The sequence below is a fragment of the Tachyglossus aculeatus genome, chromosome 9 (assembly GCF_015852505.1).
Source record: "Tachyglossus aculeatus isolate mTacAcu1 chromosome 9, mTacAcu1.pri, whole genome shotgun sequence".
NCBI lineage: Eukaryota > Metazoa > Chordata > Mammalia > Monotremata > Tachyglossidae > Tachyglossus > Tachyglossus aculeatus.
In genome coordinates this window covers 9168185-9195490 of record NC_052074.1, presented here as the reverse complement: position 1 = coordinate 9195490, position 27306 = coordinate 9168185, and the positions used below count along the sequence as shown (strand labels likewise).

At 40.9% G+C, this 27306-nt stretch overlaps 1 protein-coding gene across 1 annotated transcript in view; it reads left to right on the top strand.

Annotated features, from left to right (window-relative positions):
* USP34 (ubiquitin specific peptidase 34) overlaps window positions 1–27306 on the top strand; it is a 196897-nt gene that overhangs the window by 78268 nt on the left and 91323 nt on the right. Inside the window, 5 exon segments of the mRNA XM_038751121.1 lie at window positions 1377–1444; window positions 4680–4872; window positions 11807–11868; window positions 27033–27114; window positions 27210–27302. Of these exon segments, the coding sequence (XP_038607049.1) occupies window positions 1377–1444; window positions 4680–4872; window positions 11807–11868; window positions 27033–27114; window positions 27210–27302 (498 nt within the window).

Below are 27306 nucleotides of genomic sequence, written 5' to 3'. Positions count from 1 at the left end.
TTTTATGCTGTCTTGTCCAACGACTTTCTTGCCATTATCTCCACTTGTACTGGTTACTCAAATGGGCAGATCAGCCGTTGTAGCCATTCCCATCAGTAGTAACAGTGTGCTTGGGGAAGTCTTTTTTTTCCCCCAAATTTTAAGCACTGTGTTTCATACATATGACTTCCTACCCTGTATAAACTCTCTTGCCAAAGCAACTGTGGCACATAACTACTTCTGTAGTCCCTTTGGAAAAGAATGGGCAGCCTTTCAGTTGGGTTAGAATTTGATGAAACCTCCCCGAACAACTGTGCAGAGACAAAAACTCCATAAAAGCACAGTAGTGTGCTCTTATTCTCCTTCAAAGTGAGATCCTGGCCTGCCTTAAGTTTTGATTCCACACAGGCTAAATTCAAATGCAGAAGTCGTCGGACTCGCTTGGACTGGAGCTGGGCTACGTTGGCTCCTACTGAAGATTCCTAGCCCCAGCAGATGCTAACACCCACTCCCCAATTCTTTGACCCTTTTCATCTTTTGAGTTCTCACAAGCATTAAATATTCTTGAAAATGTAACAATGCTTAATATGAATCAGAGCTTAGAAGTTGTCACAGTCCAACCACGGTGACAAATACTTCTGTAATGTGTGAATATGCTGTTTTACTTATTGTGTTGCTCGGGTCAGCCAGGGGGTGTGTTGTGCAGATTGTTTTCCAAGAGAAATTCATGGAATTAAATATGTGTCTTTAATTACCTGTATTTTTAGTTTTTCCTGTATTTTTCCCGACAGCACTAGGTTCCGCTGGTTACATAAATGTTGAGCTAAACTCGAACAAAATGCAAAGTTCAGCCTTTCATTAAAAAAAAATCTTTCATTTGAGACAGTTTTGTTCCAATATGAAGTCAAATTGCGAATGTTATTCTGCTAGCTTGAATGTAGAGGTTTCAGTTCTTTTGTTTCACACACCCATTGAAATGATGAAATGCAATTGAATGCATGAATGAATGAATGAAAACTGTCATCAGAAAACTGCAACTAGCTGAATGGAAGAATGAATAGTGATGCTGCAAACGGAAAAGAGTACTATGTTAATTGCCCCCAGTGGTGCCACTATATCTGGGCTGCAGCATTTTAAGATCCCTGTTTCCCAATACACTTTAGAAGTTTTTTGTGCTTAGCTTAAATGCATCACCGAACTGGGAGAATACCTATGTTAAATGCAGTGTTCAAAAAACATCCCTGTGCTAGTAATTTCTGACTAATTTGCTCTTTGATACAACTGGAAAAGAAGAGGCAAATTCTGAACCTACTAGCTTGATGTACTTCTACACTTGTAATTTAATTTATTCTGACCCAGGTGATATGGTGTTAATGTTGCCTTATGTTTTCTAATAGATCAGAATATGGCTGCACATCCCTGCTGTCATGCAGCACATTATACCATTTAGGACCTATGTTATTAGGTAAGTTTTTCAAAATGACTGTAACTTTGATATTTTTCATGCCAGGTTTCTGTAAACTTCTGTCTTCTCATCAATCAAACGTATAGAATTATTTTTTAACTTCATAGAGAATTCTTTTTAAATTTCATTTAAGGCTTATTTAGCATCTCTCTGCAGTAATGAAATCTCAGCTCGATGATCATTCATGGGAAATGCTGTCACTCTGGAGGGTTATGGAGCTACAGAATCAGAAAGGAGCTAGGGACTGGAGTGCTCTTTGCCAGTACTATATGTTCATATTCTTATACTCTGCTATTTCCCATCTCTGTAATTTATTTTAATACTTCTTTCCCGCTTTAGACAGTAAATTTACTGTGGGCAGGGATTGCATCTACCAACTCATATTTTGGCAGTTGCCTGATCTAGACAAAAATATCAGTGGGCCTCTGCAATGGAGATATCTGTCTATTTCTTAACACAGAATATATATACATATATCTTGGTTTCAAGATAGGCAGCCAATCCAAAGGAATGATTTCCTGGACTAAATATCCTGAATCGGTAACACTGCGCACAATATTGGCTCTTCATGTGGCTTTTCAGGCAGGGTAGTGAATCCCTAACAAATAAACTTAGCACTCCTACACACTTCTGCATTTCTGAGACCGTTTCAAATGCCCTCTCTGTGACTATTTGCCACCTCATTTATATGTAAGTGAAATAGAACAAATGAGTGTGGTCAAATGTCGAGTAATTTAGAGATCAGACACTGCTATATTTGGGCAAGGAGTAAGAACTGAAAAAAATAAATCATTATCTGATGGACAATTACTCTTCCCACCTTCAAAGCCTTATTGAAGTCACATCTCCAAGAGGCCTTTCCCCAAGATCTCATTTCCTCTTTTCCTTCTCCCTTTATTCAGCCCTCCCTCACCCTAAAGTACTTAAGTACATATCTATAATTTATTTACTTTATATTAGTGTCTGTCTTTCCCTGTAGACTGTGAACGTGTTGTGGGCAGGGAATGTCTCTCTCAACTCTGTATTGCACTCTCCCAAGTGCTTAGTACAGTGCCCTGCACACAGTAAGCGATCAGTAAATACCATTGACTGATTGACGTAATATTTACCTCAATACCAAATTCCAGTGGATCATCTAACTTAACCTCTGCATTGTTGGTTAGTATTTTCCCAAGGAGTTGGGGTTTTCTTTTGGAGGAAGGTGTGGAGTTATACAAATGGCCTTGTTTGTTCCTCACTACTTTGACTCAGGTGGGCATATGAAAAAAATGCACTGTGGCCTAAATAAATTGTCTAATTTCAGTAAGGTGCGGAAGAAACAACATGGCCTAGTGAAAGAGCATGGGCGTGAGAGTCTGAGGACTTTGGTTTTTATTCCAGCTCTGCCACTTGTCTGCTGTGGCCTTGGGCAAGTCATTTAACATCACTGTTCCTCGGTGGCTTTATCTGTAAAATGGGGATTGACTGTGAGCCCTAAGTGGAACATGGGCTGTGCCCAACCTGATTATTTTGTGTCACCCCAGTGCTTAATTCATTGCCAGGTACATAGTAAATACTTAAAAAATACCATTAAAATTTTTTTTTTAAAAAGGGAGCTTACTAATGGACTAGTGACTCCCACCGGCCTGGGAGTTAGAAGGTCATGGGGTCTAATCCTGGCTCAGATAGGTGTCTGCTATGTGCCCTTGGGCAAGTCACTTCACTTATCTGTGCCTCAGTTACTTCCTCATCTGTAAAATGGGGATTGAGATTGAGCTCCACATGGGACAGGGAGTGTAACCAACCTAATTTGCTTGTATCCACTCCAGTACTTAGGATAGTGCCTGGCACCTAGTAAGTGCTTAACATATACCATAGTTATTATTATTAAAATGAATTATGCATAGGGCAAATACCTAAGTGCTGTGGGGTTGGGGTGAATATTAAAGTACTTAAGGAGTGCACAGCCAAGTTTTTAGACAACACAGAGGGGAGGGCAGATAGGGAATTTGAGGGCTTAGTCAGGGAAGGTCTCTTGGAAGAGATATTGTTTTAGGAGTGTTTTGTAGGTGGGTAGAGTGGAGGACTATAGGAAGTGAAGTGGGAGGCAGTTCTGGGCCCAAGGGAGGATGTGGGCATGGGCCCATGCTGGAGGCAGAATAAGGGAGATTGAACTACAGAGATTAGTTTGGTTTTAGAGGACCTAAATGTATGGATTGTTATATTGAGAGCTATGCCCTCACAGATTATTCTTGTTAAATACTGTTTACATAAATAAATTTGAGTTGGACAGTTTGGTTCTCTTAAAGTAGACTGTACCTAATTTTAAAAAATTCGAACCCTCATGAATAGACATTTATTAAATTTCTCGTAAAGATAAATGTATGGATTGAGTTATACTAGGAGATCAGCAAGGTAAGATAGGAGGGGGCAAGTTGATTGAGTGCCCTGAAGCTGATAGTAAGTAGTTTCAATTTGATACGGAGGTGAATGGGCAACCACTGGAGGGTTTTGCGGAGCGGAGAGATATGGACTTTATGGTATCTTAGAGGAGGTGGGTCTGAAGACCTCAGTGGGCATGCTGCGTCTGGAAAGGGGAAATTCGTTTCAGAGAGCCTTGGCATTAATAAAGGCAGTCTCCTGATGAGCCATGAGATTCTGTAGGCTATCTGTTTTTTGCTAGAGAACTATGCTCTTTATTGATCGAGTTGAGAAATATTTCAGGGTTAACTCCGCTACTGTAAAGAAGCCAGAAAAAAATATTTAAAATAACTACTTCACCCACAGAATGTGCATATTGTGTAAGTTTTTTCCAAACGTCATATATAAGCACATGATCGAATCTTTAGCCATAATGGTCTTTGCCTTGTTTTTGGGCCATTCATCCAGTATTACTGTGTCAATACTATTGCTTGGGGGAGGAATAGACTGGATTTTCAAAAGATGGGACTGATTCTTAGATCAGATGTCTTTTTCCTATTACCATGGTTGTTCTCTTTTATCCTGTTTCCTGCCCACCTCACCATTCTCTGTCTTTTTTTCCCCTTCCCACCATTCTAAAAATTACCTTTTTAATCTAAATTTGGTTAATTTATTTGCGGAATCCTAGATTTAATGGTAGATGCGTGATCTTTGACTAATCGTTTTTAAAGGTATGACAGTAAAGAGGAAATGTGTATTATATATGTGAAATTAAAGGATTTGTACACGTTTATTTTTGAAGGTTGAATGACCCTTTCTTTCTGATTAATTGTAGGTATTTATGCAAACTCTCCGACCAGGAGTTAAGACAGAGTGCAGCTCGCAACATGGCTGATTTAATGTGGAGCACAGTGAAAGAACCATTGGATACAGCTTTATGTTTTGATAAAGAAAGTCTTGATCTGGCATTTAAGTACTTTATGTCACCCACTTTGACTATGCGATTGGCTGGATTGAGTCAGATAACAGTAAGATTTTTTTTTTTGGTAATTTCTTCTGATTTAAATCTTCCTGTTTTACCCTCCCATGTTTAAAAATGAGACTCATTTAACCCATTTTAGTTAATCCATAGACCCAGATCACTCAGTAATAACTAATCCTAGCCTCAGTGTATTAGCAGAATGCCCTCACAGATTATTCTTGTTAAATACTGTTTACATAAATAAATTTGAGTTTGACAGTTTTGTTCTCTTAAAGTGGACTGTATCTAATTTTAAAAAATTCGAACCCTCATGAATAGACATGTATTAAATTTCTCATTAAGATGATTGAATGATGTATCTCTTTCATTAATGTTTTTGATGCCATTCTTATGATGGCTCTTGGAAATTTTTACCCAATCAGTGGTTTTGAAAATTCTTTTGGATGATTCCTGAAAAGGACTGTAAAGGGTTCTCTAGGACATGATTTATGAGGGTTTTTAAAAAATTTGTAATTTCTAGGGAACAGTTTCAGAATTTGAAAAATTAACTGGTTATAGTCTGCATTGTGTTAATAGCTATTTTACAACTATGGACTATATCAGAAATGGTGAGGCATCATGTTGATAAAAGTAATTGAAAATTCTCAAGGTAAAGGAAAGATTTACACTACTAGTGTGTTAAAATTGAATGAAAAAATAGTAACCTCAAATAAAAGATGCAAGACCACATCTGCCTTACCTGCTTTCTATGATTTGTCATCCTTTTTTTAAAGTGAGCTACACAGGCCCTGAATTTTGGAAAAAAAGGTCACCCACCAGCGTTATTTATTCAAATATTAAATCTGATTGATTTGCACATTCTTTCCAGAGGCCTGATATCAGATGACACTTAATGAATGAAGCTCTGTTATAATCCAATATATGTTTAGCATTTACCAAACAGATGGTTTTTTTATCCTTCTCTAGGGCAGTTGAATTCCTGATAAAATAATGTGCTTTAGGCTGGATGACAGAGAACAAAAAGTCACATTGTTTTTTTTATCAATTTAAATTAGTTTAACATAATTGCCTTAAGAATCTCAAATAATTTTGAAGCTGGTTTGTGGAAAATATCCGTTGATTATTAAGTCTATAGGTAGAAGACATGAGTAATCTTGAGACATTTCCTTTTAACCACTCTACAATCTTTTCATGCTAAGTAGTAGTGGTCTCAAGACAGAAAAATTTAAGCATCTTTGTCATAGCTAATCGTGTGTAATTTGATGCAATAAAAAAGCCTGTTGTAATCAGTTGACTTTCCTATGCTGTTGAACTCATGGAGCTTTTTAGGGAAAAATGCATATACCCACTGATAAAAGTTTCTAAATGAATCTGATTCTCTTCATCTATAAGAAATAACCTACTTGTTCTTCGGAAATGTTTCAGCCATACCGTTCGGGTAAATTTGATAAACAATAATTGATTTGTTTGCTTTGAAAAACTGGTACGGTTGAAAGGGAATAGATTTTTCTTTATTTGTAATAATACAACATTCTTGATTTTAAAAAACTTATAAAACCTAAGTTTTGAAACCACCAAACATTTTTGGCAGAAATATAGACTATTCCAGAATTTTGAGACTGTTATTGTTAATATTTAGTAATTCACAACATTCCTAATCTGGTTTGGACACTGATCTTTGCTATTTGATTTTCTTTCACAATTAAACAATAATGAAATGCTTTTTTGTACTCACGTGTCTCTCTTTTTTGTAAATCAAGAAATATAAGTGGAGAGATCACTATAACTCCTAGTATTTGTGGACCTGAACTCTGCCTGCCTCTGTCTTGTCAACCACGGCTTGTTCCCACAAATCTAGACAGTGATAACCAGATCTCGAGGGCATTGGTACCCAAGCTTTTTTCTTGAATTGCATATCAAGGGCATGATGAGCAGACGGTGGGCATTCCTACTTCCTCTCCATCCCATCCTCATCACTAACACTAATTTACAGATATGGGAGAGTAAATGCCCAGGACTTCCTCATGCTTCCTGGTTTCCAAAAGATCCCGTGTTTGCACTGCCTTCCGAGGAACAGGCTCAGAAAAACACCATCACTAAAAGCAATAAAATAACTTGGTGTTACCCAAAGTGCCCTGGCCACACTGGGAAGGCAGACAGTTCTTATAAGTGTTTCAGTATGCGTGATCCACTCCTGAGGATCCCATTCTTAACTTACCTAAAATCAGTTCAGAAATTATGGCTAATATGGCAATGGTTTAGTTTTGATTTCTTCACCTCACGTTCAGAAGAATTAAGAAACATCTTAAATTTCTTTCCTCAAAGGCAGGAAATGTTCATATGCTGGAGCTAATTTAATTTCTGAATCCCTCTGTTTCATTCCTTCTCGATAGCATTTACAGTTTCCAGTAAAGCTTTGCAACATATGGCCTTGACTAAGGGTTTCTGTGAAGGGCTTTTTTGGGCACCTGACTAAATTCTGTGAATTCGAGAAGCAGTGTGGTCTAGTAGAAAGAGCATTTTCCGGAGAATCAAAGAACTTGGGTTCTAAACCCACCTCTGTCTCTCGCCTGTGTAACCTTGGACAAGTCACTTAATTTCTCCGTGCCTCTTTTTCCTCATCTGTAAAATGGGGATTCATTATCTGTTCTCCCTACTACTTGGACTGTGAGCTCCAAGTGGAACAGAGATTGTAACCAAACTGATTATCTTGGATATCTACCCTAGCACGTAGTACAGTGTTTAGCACATAAGTAAAGCAGCATGGCCTAGTGGAAAGAGCCCAGGGCTGGGAGTCAGAAAGACCTGGGTTCTAATCCCAGCTCCGCCATTTGTCCGCTGTGTGACCTTGGACAAGTCACTTCACTTCTCTGTGCCTGTTACCTCATCTGTAAAACGGGGATGAATACTGTGAACCCCATGTGTTCATGTGTTTACTGGGAAGCAGCATGGCTCAGTGGAAAGAGCCCGGGCTTTGGAGTCAGGGGTCATGGGTTCGAATGCCGGCTCTGCCACATGTCTGCTGTGTGACCTTGGGCAAGTCACTTAACTTCTCTGAGCCTCAGTTCCCTCATCTGTAAAATGGGCATTAAGACTGTGAGCCCCACGTGGGACAACCTGATCACCTTGTATCCCCCCAGCGCTTAGAACAGTGCTTTGCACATAGTAAGCGCTTAACGAATGCCATTATTATTATTATTATTATGTGGGACGGGGACTGGGTCCAACCTGATTACCTCGTATCTACCCCAGCGCTTAGTACAGTGCCTAGCACATAATAAGCGTTTAACAAATGGGAACTCTTCTTCTTTTGTCCCCACATTGTGGCCCTGACTGTTCCCAGACAGACACTGAAAATAATTTGAAAATATTTCCCATAATTTTCTTGGTCTTAAGAGTGGTGACAGTTTCTGATTTGTTACCTTGCTAAAATTAGGGACGTTCCTACTGATCCTCTTTGTCAAAATCCATCATAGTGGGACTCAAAAATGTTAGCTTGATCTAGTCCTGGCCGAGGATTTTAAGCCATGAGGTAGCAGCCCAGTTGTCCTGCTGGCTGGTCTGGACGTTTCCCCAACTGAGAGGTGTTGCGTAGAAGTTCAGGTGCCTTTGAGATCCTCCCTTATATAGGGACCAACCCAGCTCCTCATGTCAAAGGAGAAGGTGGCCGTATTTAAACCTGCACTACTACCTACAAGGATTACAATCTCATCTGATCCAGTTGAAGAATCCTAGCTTATTGCTACTTCAACTTTTTAATGTTTTACCTCTTGTGGTTGTGCTTGAACCCACCTTCATGACTCCAGGCAGTGATAGAGCTGTAGGAATAGCATTTGATTCTCAAAACACATCACCGTCAGTGACCTCAATTACTGCTCATTTACGAGTTAAGCTCTTTTCCAACAGGGCAAGCTCCTCGATGAGACGAATCCTCTGTTTAGTTGAGGATTTCAAACCCTGGTTCCTGCATGTTCCCTGCACTCCTTTCAAGCTAACCTTTCCCCCTACCTCCACATTTGACACCCCTCCGCCCATCCTTAAAGGTTTCATCCAATTTATTCCCAACAACATGTAAGCTTCCCTTATTCTACTCTGGCCCACCATGTCCTTCCCTTCCTTTAGAATCTTACTAAAACCTAATTCCTAGATGACTGACTAATCTCCACTCAGCTTGATGAAGGCACTGCAATCTACCCCACACTTTTTTTTTAATGGTTTTTGTTAAGCGCTTAATATGTGCCAGGCACGTACTAAGTGCTGGGGTAGATATAAGCTAATTCAGGCTGGCCACAGTCCATGTCCTATATCGGGCTCACCATCTTAACCCCCATTTTACAGATGAGGTAACTGAGGCACAGAGAAGTTATGTATTTCATATGGACACTTAGTTTCTCTCCCCTTGCAGGATATTATTGCAAAAAGCCTGTTGGTAGGTTTTCCCAAGTTACTTGCACAACCATTAGGTATTTCTGATCATCATCCATTCTCCTGCTCTGTTTTGAAGAGAAGCAAAGCAGTTAAGGAAACAACTTCCCTGAGGAAGTACAGGGGCTAGAAAGAGACCTGAACTGGGGGAACGATTCCCACATATGTATTCTTTTCCCATGCTTAGTATGGTGCTTTGCACACAGTAAGCGCTTAATAAATACTATTATTACTACTATTAGCCTCCCATCATCAGGTCTGGGATTGGCTCTCCTGTATTTACTCCCCTGAGATTCCCTAGGCTTGGTGTCCATCTTCTTAATCTCTACCCATCAATCTCTGGCTATCTGGCTAAAGTCACTTCCTCCCCTACCATGATGGCTTCCCTTCCCCCCATTTCCAGCCATTATTCCATCGTATGATAAAATCAGCGATCTAGTTAAATTGTAATTCCCAGGAGGACAGAAACTTATTTTGGCTTTGATTCCACCCCTATTGCTTAGTTAGTAGTGGGCACAAAGTAGGAGCTGTCTACCCACTCTTCTAACTTCAAAAACTTTGCTCCGCTGTCAATCAGTGGCGTATCATCATCATCATCATCAATCGTATTTATTGAGCGCATACTGTGTGCAGAGCACTGTACTAAGCGCTTGGGAAGTACAAATTGGCAACATATAGAGACAGTCTATACTGTCTATACTGGGTGCTTACTCTGTGTAGAGCACTGTACTAAGCTGTCGTGTTATAAGGCTTCCATGATGTCCAGCTCTCCGGCTTGAACTCCAAGTCATAAGTTCAAAGCCTCTAGCCGCAGCTCTCGAAAATGAATTTCTGGCATTTGTTGCTGCTTTTTTTCTACTTGACACAGGTTATTTTTAAGAGCACTGTGAGCCCGCTGTGGGACAGGGACTGTGTCCAACCAGATAAACTTGTATCTACCCCAACACTTAATAAATCCCGAAAAAAAAATCACTCAGGAGACTGAGGGGACAGTAACTACCAGGCACCATTTATGAAGTTGTAGAGTGCAGCTCTGGACTTTCTGGAATTGGGCCTGATTCCCCCTCCCACCTCCAAGCCTGAAAGGGCCCCTATACCCTCTCAATTGATCTCTAGGCACCCCGGTGCTATTTTTCAGGCTCTTATCAGAAACTAGGTGGCCCATCATTTTCTCCACTTTTCTTTTTACTGTGTGGGCAAACTCCACTTCTTTTAAGACCATTATTAAAATAAATCATGGAGGAGTGATTATACGGTCAAACTTCTCCTTCCCAGATGTTTTCCCCCAACCCAGAAATTGATCTTGAAATGGGGAACTATAGGATGAAGAAATAACTGAGGAATCCCCAAGGTCAAATGTAGCATTTTTTTTTCATCCCTGAACTTGTGTGGTGCTGCTGTTTATTTTTCTGTTGAAGATTCCATACAAAAATAGTACTGGTGAATAGAGAATAAAGAGAATAATTCATTCATTTGTTCAGTCGTATTTATTGAGCACTTACTGTGTGCAGAGCACTGTACTAAGCGCTTGGGAAGTACAAGTTGGCAACATAGACGATCCCTACCCAACAGCGGGCTCACAGTCTAGAAGAATAAGATCATTTTTCTCATGAATTCTACATCAACCTGTTTTAGGACATTTTTCCTCTTTGATATTTTCTTTCTAAATTAGTCCTTTTTCATGAAACAATCAGTGATAATAGTAGTAATAATAATAATAATAATTGTGGTATTTAAGCACATCCAATGTGCCAGGCACCATACTAAGAACTGAGGTAGATATACCTAATAACCAAGTCTCACATGAAACTCATAGTCTACGTAGGTGGAAGAATAGGTATTGAATTCCCATTTTTCAGATGAGGGAACTGAGGCCCAGAGAAGTTAAGTGACTTGCCCCAGGTCACACAGCAGAGAAGTGGTGGAGCCAGATTTAGAACCTAGACTCTCAGGCCCATACTCCTTCCACTAGGTCACACTGCTTTTTTATTTGATGGACCAGTGGTGAAACTTTGAGAGAAATTTTTCAAACCATAATTCCCACCTAAATTATTGATCTTCCTCGCCAAGAAAGACTGATTTAAAAAAAATATCAAAGTATATTGAGTGATTATTCTGTGCAGACCACTGTACTGAGTTCTTGGGAGAGTATAGTAGAGTTTAGTAGTCATGATCCTGGCCCTCAAGGAATTTGCAGTCTGCGGGGAGCTCCTTAGAAGTATTTATGATCTACCAATATCTTTATCGGTATTATTTCTGGAGATATGCGAATATGACTGCAGTGAAATTAATTCTGGGACCAAAAAATTAGTATGTGGGAAGTAGCAGATGCCTTTTGGGGGGAAAAAATTGCTTCTAATAAATTAAAAAAAAAATTGGAACTGAATTGTAAAGAAAATTGCTGCAAGAAGTGGCATAGAGCTGGATTTGGTTGATAATTTGCTGATCTAATTACCTAAGATGTTCACTGTTGTTTGTCAATGCTAATGTATGCAAAAAGTCAGAGAAATATTGCTGAAGTTGATTTAATTGCTTCTTCCTTTTTCCAATCTTAGAATCAACTTCACACCTTCAACGATGTGTGTAATAATGAATCGTTAGTTTCAGACACAGAAACGTAAGTAGGACCATCATTTTGAGTACTCATGCATAAACCCACAAGTCAAATACAAGTGCTTGTATAATCTGTCATGGTTTTGGAGTGTTGGCATATTTCAGAATGCTTATGAGAAATATTTTGCCTTGAGGCCTCATCCAGATCAACTTTAAACAAGCTTCAAAACAATCAATGCTTGAAACTTTCTTCCTCTGGTCTTTCAGAAGCCGGATTTTCAGTCTGTCTGGGGTGAGGATGCTGGTTTCCTGGCCTTGCCATGCCCAGCACAGTCCTTTCTCAGTCCCCTCGGAACTCCTAGTAGTAAGTCCCACCTGCTTAGACTGTGAGCCCCCAGGATGTGGGCGAGAAGCGGAGGAGTGGGAAGTGTTCTCTGGTCCCGTGACTGGTTAAGTTGCCTAAACTGGTAGCGGTCCGGCGGCACAGCAAATGGAGGTGTACTTCCCTTTGGCCATTGGATGGCTGCTATGGGTTCACCCGAAGTATGCCGTTGCTGCAGGGGCCCAAGGCCATTCGACGCTCTGGGCATGTTACTCCCCTCCTCAAAAATCTCCAGTGGCTACCAATCAATCTGCACATCAGGCAGAAACTCCTCACCCTGGGCTTCAAGGCTGTCCATCCCCTCGCCCCCTCCTACCTCACCTCCCTTCACTCCTTCTCCAGCCCAGCCCGCACCCTCCGCTCCTCCGCCGCTAATCTCCTCACCGTACCTCGTTCTCGCCTGTCCCGCCGTCGACCCCCGGCCCACGTCATCCCCCGGGCCTGGAATGCCCCCAATCCCTCTGCCCATCCGCCAAGCTAGCTCTCTTCCTCCCTTCAAGGCCCTGCTGAGAGCTCACCTCCTCCAGGAGGCCTTCCCAGACTGAGCCCCTTCCTTCCTCTCCCCCTCGTCCCCCCTCCATCCCCCCATCTTACCGCCTTCCCTTCCCCACAGCACCTGTATATATGTATATATGTTTGTACATATTTATTACTCTATTTTACTTGTACACATCTGTTTATTTTATTTTGTTAGTATGTCTGGTTTTGTTCTCTGTCTCCCCCTTTTAGACTGTGAGCCCACTGTTGGGTAGGGACTGTCTCTATATGTTGCCAACTTGTACTTCCCAAGCGCTTAGTACAGTGCTCTGCACATAGTAAGCGCTCAATAAATACAATTGATTGATTGATCCGAGGAGCTGGGCATGAAGGCGCACTTCCTTGAATGCCATCAGGTAGGGAACCTGCCTTGGGGGCGGTGGGGCAGTCTTCCTCTCTACCAGAGGCCACCTCTCTGGGGATATGGAGCTAGGGAGGATTCCTTCCTTACTTTAGAGCTGGAGGCAAGGCAGCAGTGTTGGCTCCTAGGCCTTATCCATGTCCTCAGGTACACCTGGGACTGCAGTCCCTCCGTCTCTATCTATCCTGATGCCCTCACCCTCTCTCGACAGTAGTTATTCCTCTGTCTGAGGTAGGACATTAACTTTAACACTGGCTTGAACAGATGCAATCATTAAGAGAAAAAGGACCTCACGTTTACTCCTAAATTGCGCGCCGTACCTTCCAGTGTGTGTTTTAATTATGAAATGAAGTATTCTTTTCAGGGACTATCATGCTGTCCTTATTAAAGGTCTTAGCTACACCTACAAAATCAGACAAGGTAGTACTTTAAAATATTCATTCTCCCCCGAAATAATCTGCATTTTTTTCCTTTTTACCCTTCCCCAGCTGAGTCTGTACATTGCCTCTTAAACATTGACGTGCGCTTACCGTAACAGAAATGTGAGTCCGTTGTTGGGTAGGGACCGTCTCTATGTTGCCAACTTGTACTTCTTACTTGTACAGTAAGCGCTCAATAAATACGATTGATTGATTGATTGATTGATTGATTCCATTGTCCTCACTGAGCTCTGGGGCCAAGCCAGAGGTTCCTCTTGGCCCCAGAAACCATGAGGACTAGCCGTCCGGAACTGCCGTGGAGCCTGAAGTTCCTCAGGGCTCGGTGATCTCTATCCTTTCCCACCCTGACACCACTTGCCTACCACCTGCCACAGTAGGAAAAGTGGGGACTTCAGCTGGGCTTGCCCGCCCTGTTATGACTGTCTGGCTGATCCTGCCTGGCTTATAACTGAGCCAGAGGGCGGTGCCAGGCCAGGAAAAGGGCATATAAACCACTCAGTCCCATGGGGCTTATGTAGGTTCCGTAAGCACATAATGGCTCTTTCTCACAAGCGCCAGTGCCAGGGACTCTAGGAACCTCTGGCCCTGGCCTGGAACCTGCTGAGAACTAGAGAAGCTGTATAAGAGGAGATTGCCCATATTATACGTATTATATGTATATATGTTTGTACATATTTACTACTCTATCTATTTATTTATTTATTTATTTTATTTGTACATATCTATTCTATTTATTTTATTTTGTTAGTATGTTTGGTTTTGTTCTCCGTCTCCCCCTTTTAGACTGTGAGCCCACTGTTGGGTAGGGACTGTCTCTATATGTTGCCAATTTGTACTTCCCAAGCGCTTAGTACAGTGCTCTGCACATAGTAAGCGCTCAATAAATACGATTGATTGATTGATTGATTGCCCAGCATGGAGGGAAGATTCTTTGAGAACCTTGGGGGAGCAGCATGAAAATAAACGATGCAGCTTCTGCTGTCATTTTAGCCCACTATTGGGTAGGGACTGTCTCTATATGTTGCCAACTTGTACTTCCCAAGCGCTTATTACAGTGCTGTGCACACAGTAAGCGCTCAATAAATACAACTGATGATGATGATGATTTGCCTTCTTACATTTCTCTCCTTGCCTCCTGCTCCTCCTTCCCTTATTTTTTCCACTTCCCACTCTTCCTCCTTCACTCTTTTCCTCCCTGCCCCAAGTTCAAGCCCCACCCCTGGGTGGAAGTGTTCATTCTTTGGCTTCCAGTATTTACCTTTCCTTACCATGGGAGATCTTGTACTCCACATCCTTGCCATTCACAAGTCACTCATTCCAGGCCGAGATTTCGAACTCTGAAGTGTTGCGTCGGGTGATTTAAATTGTATTGGACGTATATTACTTCGCCCCTGTAACTTACCCACAGCTTTGGGTAAAGTTAATATAGAAACCTTGACTCGCATGGGTATAGTTAGACACAGAAAACCGTAATGCAAACAGATCACAAAAAACTTAGGCACAAACAGAAAAGGCACAATTTTATGCCATTAACCTGCCCAAACTGGAAAAGATATAATTACTCTGGAGTGAGTTATGAAGCTAGATTGATTTGTCTTGAGCACAGTTCGTAAAGTCGCAATTTCTGTTTTCTAATTCATGTGTTGCCCTAGTACATAATATGACCTCTGTTTTGGATTCCTTATTGCTAAAATGAATTAAACTCCTTTAATTTCTGTTGTTTGCGCAATAAGTAAAGTTATAAAACACCTGGCAGATTAGAAGGATGAATGAATGCAAGTTTTGCTGAAATTAAAACTAAGATAAGAAAGAATGTGAATGTGGAATCCAATAAGCAGTATGTTCTGTTTAGAGGGAGGTGTCTCAAGTTTGGGAAAGGTAGATGGTGAGGGGGATTTCAGATGAAAGTGTATTCAGGAATGTCTCAGAATCAGGCTGGAATAGGCTGGACATCCTAGGTTGGAAGGGGTTGTTCTAGGATCCAGGCTAAATAATGGTTAATTGGGGAGACCAGGAGGAGATCAACGGGGTGACTGGGTTGGATCTGCCAGGATTGGGAAGGTAATTTCAAGTGAACAAAACTCTAGCTCAGTTCTTTGGCACATAATAAAGTACTTGGTAAGTGCCATCCCACTTACCAAGTGCCATCCCACTTACTTACACTTACACTTGGTAAGTGTAAGTTTGTTACTTACAAACAAAGGGGTCCTAGCAGGATTAGATGTTGTTAAGTGGGAATTTGGGGTGCCCTCTGGGTAGTAGGTGCTTTAGAGGGAAGGATCTAAATCTAAGGATCAAATCTAAGGATCAAATCTAAAAATTTGAAAAGGAATTGCTTAGAATTTCTGGTCAACTTGACACTGCACCCCTAGGGAAAGAATTCGGCCTTTTCTGTGGATTTGTGTCAATTTGTGGCCTTTTCCATTGAAGTCAAGGGAGATTCTGAAAGGAAATGGTTGCAGGGTTTCGTTATTTGTCATAGGAGAAGAAACTCAGTTTTCTGGTGGAGCTCTGTATCTTGAAGATCGTAGGCTAATGTGAAGGAAATTCATGATTGAACAGCTTTAGGTTTTAGAACTCAACTGGCATTCCGACAGTGTTGTGGATGTACTTTTCAGTGGATACCAGAATTTTGGGTGGTCAGAAACATCAGTAAAGTTAGTTATGTGTCCAATTTACCAAATTGTGTGGCAGTTGAAAGAATTGCTTATTCAGTTTTTATGAGTCTTATGTTTGAGCTGAATCCTATTACTTTTTCCGACTAGAAAATTAAAAGGCGTGCCTCTCTTACTGTAGAACTTGATTGGTGGATTTGATTAAAATAACAAAACAAGTAACAACGATATATCCTTATACAGTTTGAAACCCAGCACTGCTAATGCAATGCCATGCTCATAGGGGACACAGTAAATAGGTAAACTTTCATATATTAAGAGTGCACAATTTAACCTAACATAGTGGCATGTATATTTTCATTGTCATCATGCCCATTTTCTCAGATATTTCCTTGGCCAAATCAGGCGGATGGCTCGTTACTGTAATGACTGGCATTTTGGGCTCTGCCTGTGGCCTGCCACGATTTTGTGTGTAAATAAAGGTAGAAAATTACTTCCCTTGGTGACAGAGTATTTATGTCCATGGGTGATTGGCTTAATTTTCAGGCGAAAGGTATAAAAGTTGCTGCCTCTCATAGTCTGAAGCAGAAGAGCCCTCTTTGTATTTCCAATTCTGGTCAAGACTTCCGAGAACACTTATAGAATGGGTCAAGGAAGCAAGGATGGGATGGACAAAAAGCCTAAAATAATATCTATTTTAAAATCTCAAGTAACTCTCTGTCTGCTGCACACCCTTCTCCAGCAAGTGAGAAAATGGGATAGATGGACAGATCCCCATCCTGCAGGGTTTTTTTCCTTTCCTGCTTCATCCTTTATTCAAGGAACCTGTTGGTTCTGCCTTTACAGCATCTCTCAAATCTGCCTTTCCCTTTCCATCCAGACTGCCGCCTTGCTGAGCCAGGTATTTATCATATCCAGTTATGACTGCATCAGCCTCTTCCCTGACCTCTGTGCCTCCTGTCTCCTTGCAAGCCCATATTTCACTCTGCTGCATGGATCATTTTCCTACAAAAAAAGTTCAGCCCATGCCTACCTACTCCTCAAAAACCTCCAATGGTTGCCCATCCACCTCCATATCAGACAGAAGCTCTTTATCATTGGCTTTAAGGCACTCAATCAACTCTCTCCCTCCTGTCTTCACAGTCCACCCACTCCACTCCCCCAACACCAACCAGATTACTCTACCTCGATCTCATCTATCTGTTAGCCAACCCCTGGTATGCGTTCTCCCCCGGCCTGGAATTCCCTCCTCCTTTATAGGTGATAGGTCACCACTCTCCTTGCCGTCAAAGCCATCCTAAAATCACATCTCCTCCAAGAGGCCTTCCCCAACTTGATCTTCATTTCTCCTACTCTCCCTTCTGCGTCACCTGTCACTGGGATCTGTACTCCTTAAGCACACTCTCAGCTCCACAGCAGTTATGGTGTACGTATCCTCCTACTCTGCCTGTCCCCTATGTATAATTTATTTCAACGCCTGTCTTCCCCTCTAGACTGTAAGCTCCTTATGGACAGGGATCATGTCTGCACACTCTGCTTTGTTATACTTTCCCAAGTGCTTAGTGCTTAGTGTTCTGTACGCAGAAATTAAGTGCTCAATAAATATCGTTTGGAAAAAGCGAAAGACCAAGAAATGAAAGTATTAAGAAAATAAGGACATTAGAAATGCTATAATTGAGTCAGTCTAAATGGCCCTTTCAGCATGTATTCTATCTCCTGCAGTGACTACAGGTGACAGCTGGATTAAGCAGTTTTATTTATTGAGCGCCTACTGTGTGCAGAGCACTGTATTGTGTGCTACATAACAATATAATAGAGTTGGTAGACACGTTCCCTGCCCACAATGAGCTTATAATCTAGAGGAGGCTGTTTGGAGGAGCAGTATGATGATTGCATCTAACTAACCATTAGGGTATACCATGTAACAACCTTCAATTTTTCTATAGTAACTTACAGATGTTTTGTCCATGGTTTCATCCGTTGTAAAATGAAAGAATGCTTTCCAGGTTGGACTACTTTCCGTGACAATGTTTCCGGTTAATGTTGTTGGATTTCCTTATTTTCCCTGACTTTCTTCTTCCCTTTAAGCCCCAGACCAGGCAGGGCTCTTTTGGGCACCCATTTGCTAGCATTTGAAACTCCCTTTTCCGCATGGCCCCGCCAGTAGCCTATGATGTTTGCAACTGACCATGATCCTTTATGTCCTGGGACTTTCACGGACTCTGCTCTCTCATTCATTCATTCAGTCGTATTTATTGAGCACTCACTGTGTGTGGAGCACTGTATTAAGCGCTTGGGAAGTACAATTTGGCAACATATAGAGACGGTCCCTACCCAGCCACGGGCTCACAGTCTAGAAGGGGGAGACAGACAACAAAACAAAACATGTGGACAGGTGTCAAGTCATCAGAATAAATAGAAGTAAACTCCTCTCAAGTGCCACTCCATCCGCTGGCGACCGCCAGCGACCCTGGCCCACATCATACCTCTGGCCTGAAATGCCCTCCCTCCACACAATCACCAAACTAGCTCTCTTCCTCCCTTCAAAGTCCTACTGAGAGCTCACCTCCTCCAGGACGCCTTCCCAGACTGAGCCCCCCTTTTTCCTCTGCTCCTCCTCCCCTCCCCACCACCCCCACTCCCTCCCTCCGCCCTTCCCCTTCCTCTCCCCTCAGCACTTGTGTATATTTGTACATATTTATTACTCTGTTATGTGTATATATCTACAATTCTATTTATCTATTTTGATGGTATTGACACCTGTCTACTTGTTTTGTTTTGTTGTCTGTCTCCCCCTTCTAGACTGTGAGCCCGTTGTTGGGTAGGGACTGTCTCTATCTGTTGCCAAATTGTTCTTTCCAAGCACTTAGTACAGTGCTGTGCACACAGTAAGCGCTCAATACATACGAGTGAACGAATGATTGAATGCCAAAACTATCGCTGAACTGGGGTTGCTGAAATAGCATACCTGTACATTTCTTGGCCAGGAGCGGGGAGGACAGAAGCAGTGTCATGTGTCTGGCCTTTGTTCTATTTGGAAGTAGCATGCAGCACCTGTGTTCACTTAAATAGCCAGATCCTGGGCTTTTGGGAGACCTGTCAGGAGTGAAGTACATCATCTAGCCTGAGGTCTTTGTGGATGTTGATGATGGGATTGATTTTTGAAGAAGAATGACATTGGGTAGAGCAGGGTAATTGAAGTCAGACCTGATCTTCTTCTTGTTGCCAGTCCCCCTTTCAAACTGCTTCCCATCCTTGCTAGAAGCTGTGCAAATGAAAGAGGAGGTGGGACAACACTAAAGTGACCTTTAGCTGTCCACCTTCCCCATATCTCTCTTCTCTGACTTCTTTCTTTTCATTCAGCCAGGACAGATAAAGATTGCTTTAATGGCTTACTTTTAATCAAGATGAAAGAGCCACCTAACTCAAATATTTTTCCAGCAGGAGATAGGGGTAGGGATGGGAGATAAATACAACAAAGTGACTTTGGGAAGAAGGAATGTACAGGTCTTGCTATATATTCTGGACCCACTGTTACAGGTAAAAAAAAAAATGCAGACCCATCTTTCTCTGGAATAAACATCCCAGGTTTGAAAAATTCGGAGGAAAAAATGAAAAGTGAAAATGCCTTTAAAAACAGGAGGATGTTAGTCTTTTATTTCACCCTGATCTATGCTTTTAATGGCAAAATAGTGAGCGGTGCTATTAGGTATTTGTTTATCTGAGTAAGAGAGTCTGTGGAAGTGGTGGTTCAATAACCTCAATATCCTAAAACGTAAACCTCATAAAGTATGGCTTGAGGGAACAGTGCAGTATGGAAATCATTGGAAACAGTTGAACTTAACAATGGAAGATAATCACAACAGGCTGGGTTTAGCTATTTTGTAGTCATTTTTTCTTTATGCTCTATTTAGTGTAACAGACTGACTTCTGTAAAACATAAAATTCCTCCAGAGTTCTACATATCATTGGTTGGAAAACAAATTTATCAGTATTTAGTTTCTTAGGTAAATTATTTGCTTTTGTTTCTTTCTGTCACCTCAGAAACAAAATTATTGGAAAAACATACAAACACATCAAATAGCTAATTCAAACATTGACTTGACTGTAAATTAGTAATCTAAAATGTTTAATCAAATTAGGTGTTTTGAATTTCTTTTGTTAAATATTCATTCTACAGTCATTTTATAAAATAGGATAAAATACGCAGAAGTGAAATTTTTATCTGGGAGCATTTGCTGCTTGATGCCATATGTATAAACTGTAACATTGCACTATGGTATGTTTAGGATTTATGTAATACTTGCGGAATTATCAAGCACTTTAGAAATAATGTAGTAGTGAGAGTAATAGTATTTATTAAGCGCTTGTGGTGTGCAGAGACTGTACTAAGCTCTGGGAAAGAATATATTGGTGAACATTAGGTCTGGTCTCTTTCCCTCTGGGGGCTCATAGTGTGAAAAGCAATAAACTGTCAATTATATCCTCTGGCAATCTATTTACAGATTTAGAATTTTTTTTTTCCCTCTAAAATAGTCAAAAGCATATTATAAGAGTTCCATTGCATATGTTAGAAGCTATTACTTGTGTATATTAACTGCTACAGAAAGTACAGGAGATGAAATTATCATCCTCAGTATATTTTTAATAATAATAATTGCGGTATTTGTTAAGAACGTACAAATGCCAGGCACTGTTTGATTTTAATGATTTTGTTTTGATAAAATAGATCATAAAAAAGACATGATAAACAGACATTACTTGAATTTATATTCACTTTACTGGAATTTAGTGTACATATTTTATTTGGAGCAACAACTCATCTTCTTAGGTTAATTTTAAAACATTGTCTTGGAGAGTTGCATTATTGGTTTCTCTGGGTCAACCTTTATGTTGTTATTCACTTTTTTTTCCAGCTTGCAGTTTGATTTGTTGTAGACTCATTCTAATTTCTGTTTTCACCAGAGGGTCTTGCTAATTTTCATGGCTACTGTGTTCTCCAGATCCAAATGGACAGGTAGCCTAAACAGTCAGGTTTTAGCTTGGCTTACTTATCAATCGATCAGTCAATCAGTTGTATTTATTAAGTGCTTACTGTGTGCAGAGCACTGTACTAAGTGCTTGGGAGAGTGCGGTATCACAGAGGCCAGATCTGGAGGACAGATCCAAGTGGCTCGGTGAAGCAGTTGGGAGAGAAAGTAGGGAAGAAGAGGGCTTAGTCGAGGAAGGTCAATTTGAGGACATGTGATTTTAATAAGGCTTTGAAGGTGGGAAGAGTGAATGTTTGGTGGATATAAAGAGGAAGAGTGCCAGGCCAGAGGCAGGACGTGAACAAGATGTCTGTGGTGAGATAGACGAGATCGAGATACAGTGAGTAAGTAGATTGGCATTAGAGTAGCAAAGTGTGCGCGCTGGGGTGTATTAGGAAATCAGGGAGATAAAGTAGGAGGAGACAAGGCGATTGAGCGGTTTAAAGCCTCCGGTAAAAGAGTTTCTGTTGGATGCAGAGGTGGACAAGCATCCGATGGAGGTTCTTGAGGAGTGGGGTGATGTGGACTGAACTTTGTTTAGAAAAGTTATTAAAGTTTAAAGATCGACTGATTTCAGAGACTACATACCATGTAGAGGCCTTATTGCCATGTATTTCTAAATATATATTTTCAGATTTATAGTCTCCAGGATTTAAGAACTAATTTAAAAATTTGAATCAAGAAAAAGTCATGAAATACTCAATATATGTCAAGTATAATTGATTTTATAGTTCATTTCAGAGTCATGCAGTTACAGATATTACGGTGTTACCCCAGGGCACAACGTTAAGCATGGTAGCCCAAGTAGCACTGTGACTTAAGCCAGGTACAGGAAATTTTGACTCCCATGTTTAAATTAATGGCTTTGTGCATCAAGTGACATGTCATCATCATCATCAATCGTATTTATTGAGCGCTTACTATGTGCAGAGCACTGTACTAAGCGCTTGGGAAGTACAAATTGGCAACATATAGAGACAGTCCCTACCCAACAATGGGCTCACAGTCTACATGTACTTTTTGAAGAGCAGCTAAAGGTTTTCTGTTCATACTAAAGGAAAGCCATTGGGTCTCTGTGGCCTAAAACAAATGCCTTAATTTTGATACAAACTCAGGTATTTTAAGGATTGTTTTAGAAACTTCTCTTTTCTAAAAGCAAAAGAAGTTCACATAACTATTTGCCTATTCCCATTTCCCTTCTCTGTAGTAAATAAAAGGTGAGTTTGTTTGGTTTATTCACTTTTCCCTTCTTGTGGTCCTTGAGATTTCTTTCGTAATCAGGGAGGGGACCAAATGACCCCAGACTACCAGCTGTTTCTGGTCATTTTAAAAATAGAGTTGCTACTTTTAGAAGTAGATTTCAAAAGTTCCAAAATGCAGGTGAGAGGTAGAACTTTCTGTATTTTATACGGAAGGAGGTGACCTGTTCCCCAGGGGGCAAGTTTGATAAGAGAATGGATGACCTTGTTCTTCTTGACCCCAGTGAAGAGTTTTTCCATCTGTTAAACAGTTTAGGTAGGTGAGTGGGCCCTTGAAATACCAGAAGCTCTGCTTCCCTTCTCCTCCGTGTAGTTCTCTCTAGAGAAGGCAGAGGGTAGGGTTGACAGAGAAATAAAGGATTTAATCTGGGAAAGTTGCTTGGAAGAGATGTGATTTTCGGAGAGTCTGGAGTGGGAGGGAGTTCCAGGCCCAAGGAAGAACAGGGCGGGGAAGGGTCCAGTGGAGGGATGGATGGTATTGAGGAACAGACAATAGGTTGTTAGAAGAGTGGAGTGGGTGAGCGGGGTTGTAGATCCGTGAGGTTAGATAGGAGGGATTGGGCTGATTGAGTGTCTTAAAGCTGATGATAAGCAATTTCTGTTTGATGATAAGCAGTAGATGGGCAACCACTGGAGGTTTTTGAGGACTAGGGAGCTGTGGACTGAACAGTTTTTTGAAAAAAAAAAAATCTGGCAGCAACGTGAACTATGGACTGGAGAGAGGAGAGATAGGATGCAGGGAGGTTAGCGAGGAGGCCGATGCAGTAGTAAAGACCCTGCCCAAACGACGAGTGCCTTGCTCTTAATACAGTGCTCTGCACATAGTAAGTGCTCAGTAAATATCATTGATTGATTAATCGCATTGTGTTAAATGCTGGAAATAGACTGTAAAAATGACTTAAGTGAGATATGCTGTCCAGTATGTGTTATGAGTCCGGTATAACAGTAGGTTTCGCATAGTCAAGATGCTGGATCACTAGAGTATATGTACAGCTCATGACTATGTGAAGAAAATAGACTGTCTCATGCAAATATGCTGCTTCCCATTGATTGATTACCCTTGCATTCCGGGATTGAATGAATGAATGGTATCTATATTCATCTGCCTCTTTTTCGGAATGCCTCCTCACCCCATTATGGAACCTGGATGAGTTTTGTAGAGCAACAGGAAATACTGTCTGTATGTGTTATGAGTCCGGTATAACAGTGGGTTTCGCATTTGTCCCGAGTGGGGAATGAGTTCAGGGAGCAGTGCAAGTTAGTCGAGCGTCATACTGATTTGGAAATTACCGTCCTCTCTGTTGCACTTATCACCAGGTATAATAATATTGATTTTTATGACATGAAAATGGCCTTGGGAATGTCTTGTGTAAGATGCTTTTTTCTTCAGGGTAAGACAATGCTGTCTTTGATTTTGAAAGTTCCCTTATTCAACACAAACCAAACGCCTCCATTTGGATATATAAAACAGTGTCTGTGAATTCTGATTATTAAATTTTTCAGAAGCCAGCATTCCTCAAAACCCAAAATTGAGTAGTTTTGCAGTCTGGTTAATAATTGAGTGGGACAGTAATCTCACTTAAGCAGTATTCTGTCCCGAGCTTCCCTTCTGTAAAGACCAGTATTGGCCCAGTGAGCTGAGTAGTCAATAATTATTTAGTCAATTTGCTGCATATCACAAATAGCCAGATAATTCAGGCCATAAAATCTGCCTTGGGGCCCGAATGATCCAGTTGAACCTTTCACATGAATGAAAGCAACTTGATAAGTGCTCGGTTGTCACTTACACTCTGAAATCCCTGGCAGTGTTGTGATTCAAAAAGACATTATTTAAGGTTAGAAAATTATACTAATGGTGGAAAAATTGTAATCAACTGACTGTGCGAAGTTTAGTGTGACTAATTGAGTTTTACATCTCGTGGCATGAAGCTATTTTGAAATCTCTCATCTGTATTGTCAAGATGCTGGATCACTAGAGTATATGTACAGCTCATGACTATGTGAAGAAAATAGACTGTCTCATGCAAATATGCTGCTTCCCATTGATTGATTACCCTTACATTCCTGGATTGAATGAATGAATGGTATCTATATTCATCTGCCTCTTTTTCAAATGCCTCCTCACCCCATTATGGAACCTGGATGAGTTTTGTAGAGCAACAGGAAATACTGTCTGTCTCTTTGTCTTTTGGTCTTGTTGCCTACATTAAATGTTCTGCAGATTCTCTTGCTATTCAGAAACTGAGGCTTTGTCAAATAAAGTTGGCTGAAATTTCCTTTCTTATCTTCTTTTGGTAACATGAGAGAGGCAAAGCTAGAAAGGAGAGCTATAGTATATGGACATTTCATCTTGAAAACAGGGACTGTGCATTTGCTGGGAAGCAGGGTGGGAGTAAGCAGACGGGAGGAGGTGGCTAAGTTCCAGGTCTCCATTATTGTGAATTCCCAGTTTCGGAGTCCAAATGAATAATTCCTCACAAATTTTCAGCAACAGTATTTAGGATTTATAAAGCATATTTTCACTGGGAAATTGGGTGTGACAAGAAAGCTACTCTACTCTATTTATTTATTTTATTTGTACATATCTATTCTATTTATTTTGTTAGTATGTTTGGTTTTGTTCTCTGTCTCCCCCTTTTAGACTGTGAGCCCACTGTTGGGTAGGGACTGTCTCTATATGTCGCCAATTTGTACTTCCCAAGCGCTTAGTACAGTGCTCTGCGCATAGTAAGCGCTCAATAAATACGATTGATGATGATGAAGAAAGCAGTTGTCCTCTGAGTCATAATAGAAGTCGTAGAAATTAAGGTCAAGAAAGATCTGAAAGGGGCCTCCACTAACCACTACCCTTCTTCACTCTTTTGAAATGCCACACTAGCCTTTCCCCTAGAGTGGCTACTGATGACATTACAAAGTCAACATACTCCTCTGCTGACCCTCCTCCTTGTATTTTTATTTAAATAAACTATAACTATTAAAAATAGCATAAATGAAGACCAATGTAAATTTACCTTGTGGTGACAGTGTTTTTACTTTTGGTCCTTAAGACATTCACTTTTTTATGTTTTGAAACTTGTAAGGCAAACACTCGTCCAGTTCATGATAATAATAATAATAATGGCATTTATTAAGCACTTACTATGTACAAAGCACTGTTCTAAGCACTGGGGAGGTTACAAGGTAATTGGGTTGTCCCACGTGGGGCTCACAGTCTTCATCCCCATTTTACAGATGAGGTAACTGAGGCACAGAGAAGTTAAATGATTTGCCCAAAGTCACACAGCTGACAATTGGCAGTTTATGTGGAACAAACAAGAGTGTGTAAACAATCAAAAGGACTACTTAGACATCAGCTGTCTCTTGAGGATCTTAACAAAAAAAGTGCGGGAGTTACCTGATCTCAGTATTTGTTCATTTTCAGAGAAGTTATTTTCCTGCAGAATTATATTTCATTGCCATTCCAAGTAATTTTTTCCTACTGTTAAGTTTGTGTAATAACACTGAGTGTTGTATAAAGGAGGAAAAAGAAACCAGTGAATCTAACTGATGGATTCTTAGGAAAAATCAAGATGCCTGAAGAGTCAGCAAGTACCTAAGTGCCCTGCACAGTGTAGACACCAGTGGTGATTATGGTCTTGGGTTAATCTTTGAGTTAAACTCTAGCAATCAGGCTTTTGCTTGGGAATTCTTAAGCACCCTATTGGGGGGTGTCAGGTAACTAAAGGCTCCCTTGCACCCCAGAAATGAGAAGTAGCATTGCTTTAAGGAAGGTCCGTAGGTGCTGGGTGGAAGCCTAGGACAACTTCCACATCCCTCATTGCCATCAAAGTCACCTCCAGGTCAGAGGTGCCCTGTGGAGTTAATCCATAGTCTATTTAGATATGTTTATCGGGCCCTTCCATCCCCACACCCCCCCAATAAAAAAGTTCCTAAAGGTGTTGGGTGAAGGAATTCACAGGCAGATAAGGGTCACTCAACAGAACTTGCTTTGGGCTAGAACTTGCCTGCTGCCTCAGGTGAAGCTATATCCTTGAAGGTATGGAACTATTCCCTGCCTAAGTAATTCATATTTCATGGGCATTTCCCTGCCCTACTACTTGACCATCATTCTATTTTAGTATATGATTAGTAGTTGCTGGCACAGGTATCAGCTGTATAAATAATGCACAGGTTTTTTTCTGTCGGGAAAATGTGTGTCTCTATCTGCCCATGGATATTGGCAAGCATTTAGGAGGGGGAAGCTGGGCTGGGAGAGGTTTCGCTAGGCAGGAGGTTTGGGGAATGCGGAATCAGGGTAAAATTATGGAGCAGCGAGATGGATCCAGGAGGCAGGAGAGGTAAGGCAGTTACCTCTTACCTTAAGAGGTAAGGAGGTAAGGCAGGAGGCAAGTGGAGTTTGGGGTGAGTGCATTAAAGGAAAGAGATGGTGTTAGGGCTGGGTGATTTAAAAAAAGAAAAAGGGAATGTTGTGTGGGAATCAAACTCATTCCTAATAGCTAGTGTCTGTTGTAGCAAAGGAATGATGGTAATGGCGTTTTCACATAAGGAAGAACTTCTGAATTTAGATTTGTCTTCTAATAACTCTGTGTATATTTTCACTTTAGGTCCATTGCAAAAGAGCTTGCAGACTGGCTTATTAGCAACAATGTTGTTGAGCATATCTTTGGACCAAATTTACACATTGAGGTTTGTATAAAATTACCCGGATTATTTATTTTCTTTTGTAGAGAAAAGGCCATTTTTTAAATTGAAGTTTTTGTAACTGTCTTCTCATTTTCCAGATTATCAAACAGTGTCAAGTGATTTTGAATTTTCTGGCAGCTGAAGGGCGACTGAGCACGCAGCATATAGATTGCATTTGGGCTGCAGCACAGGTAT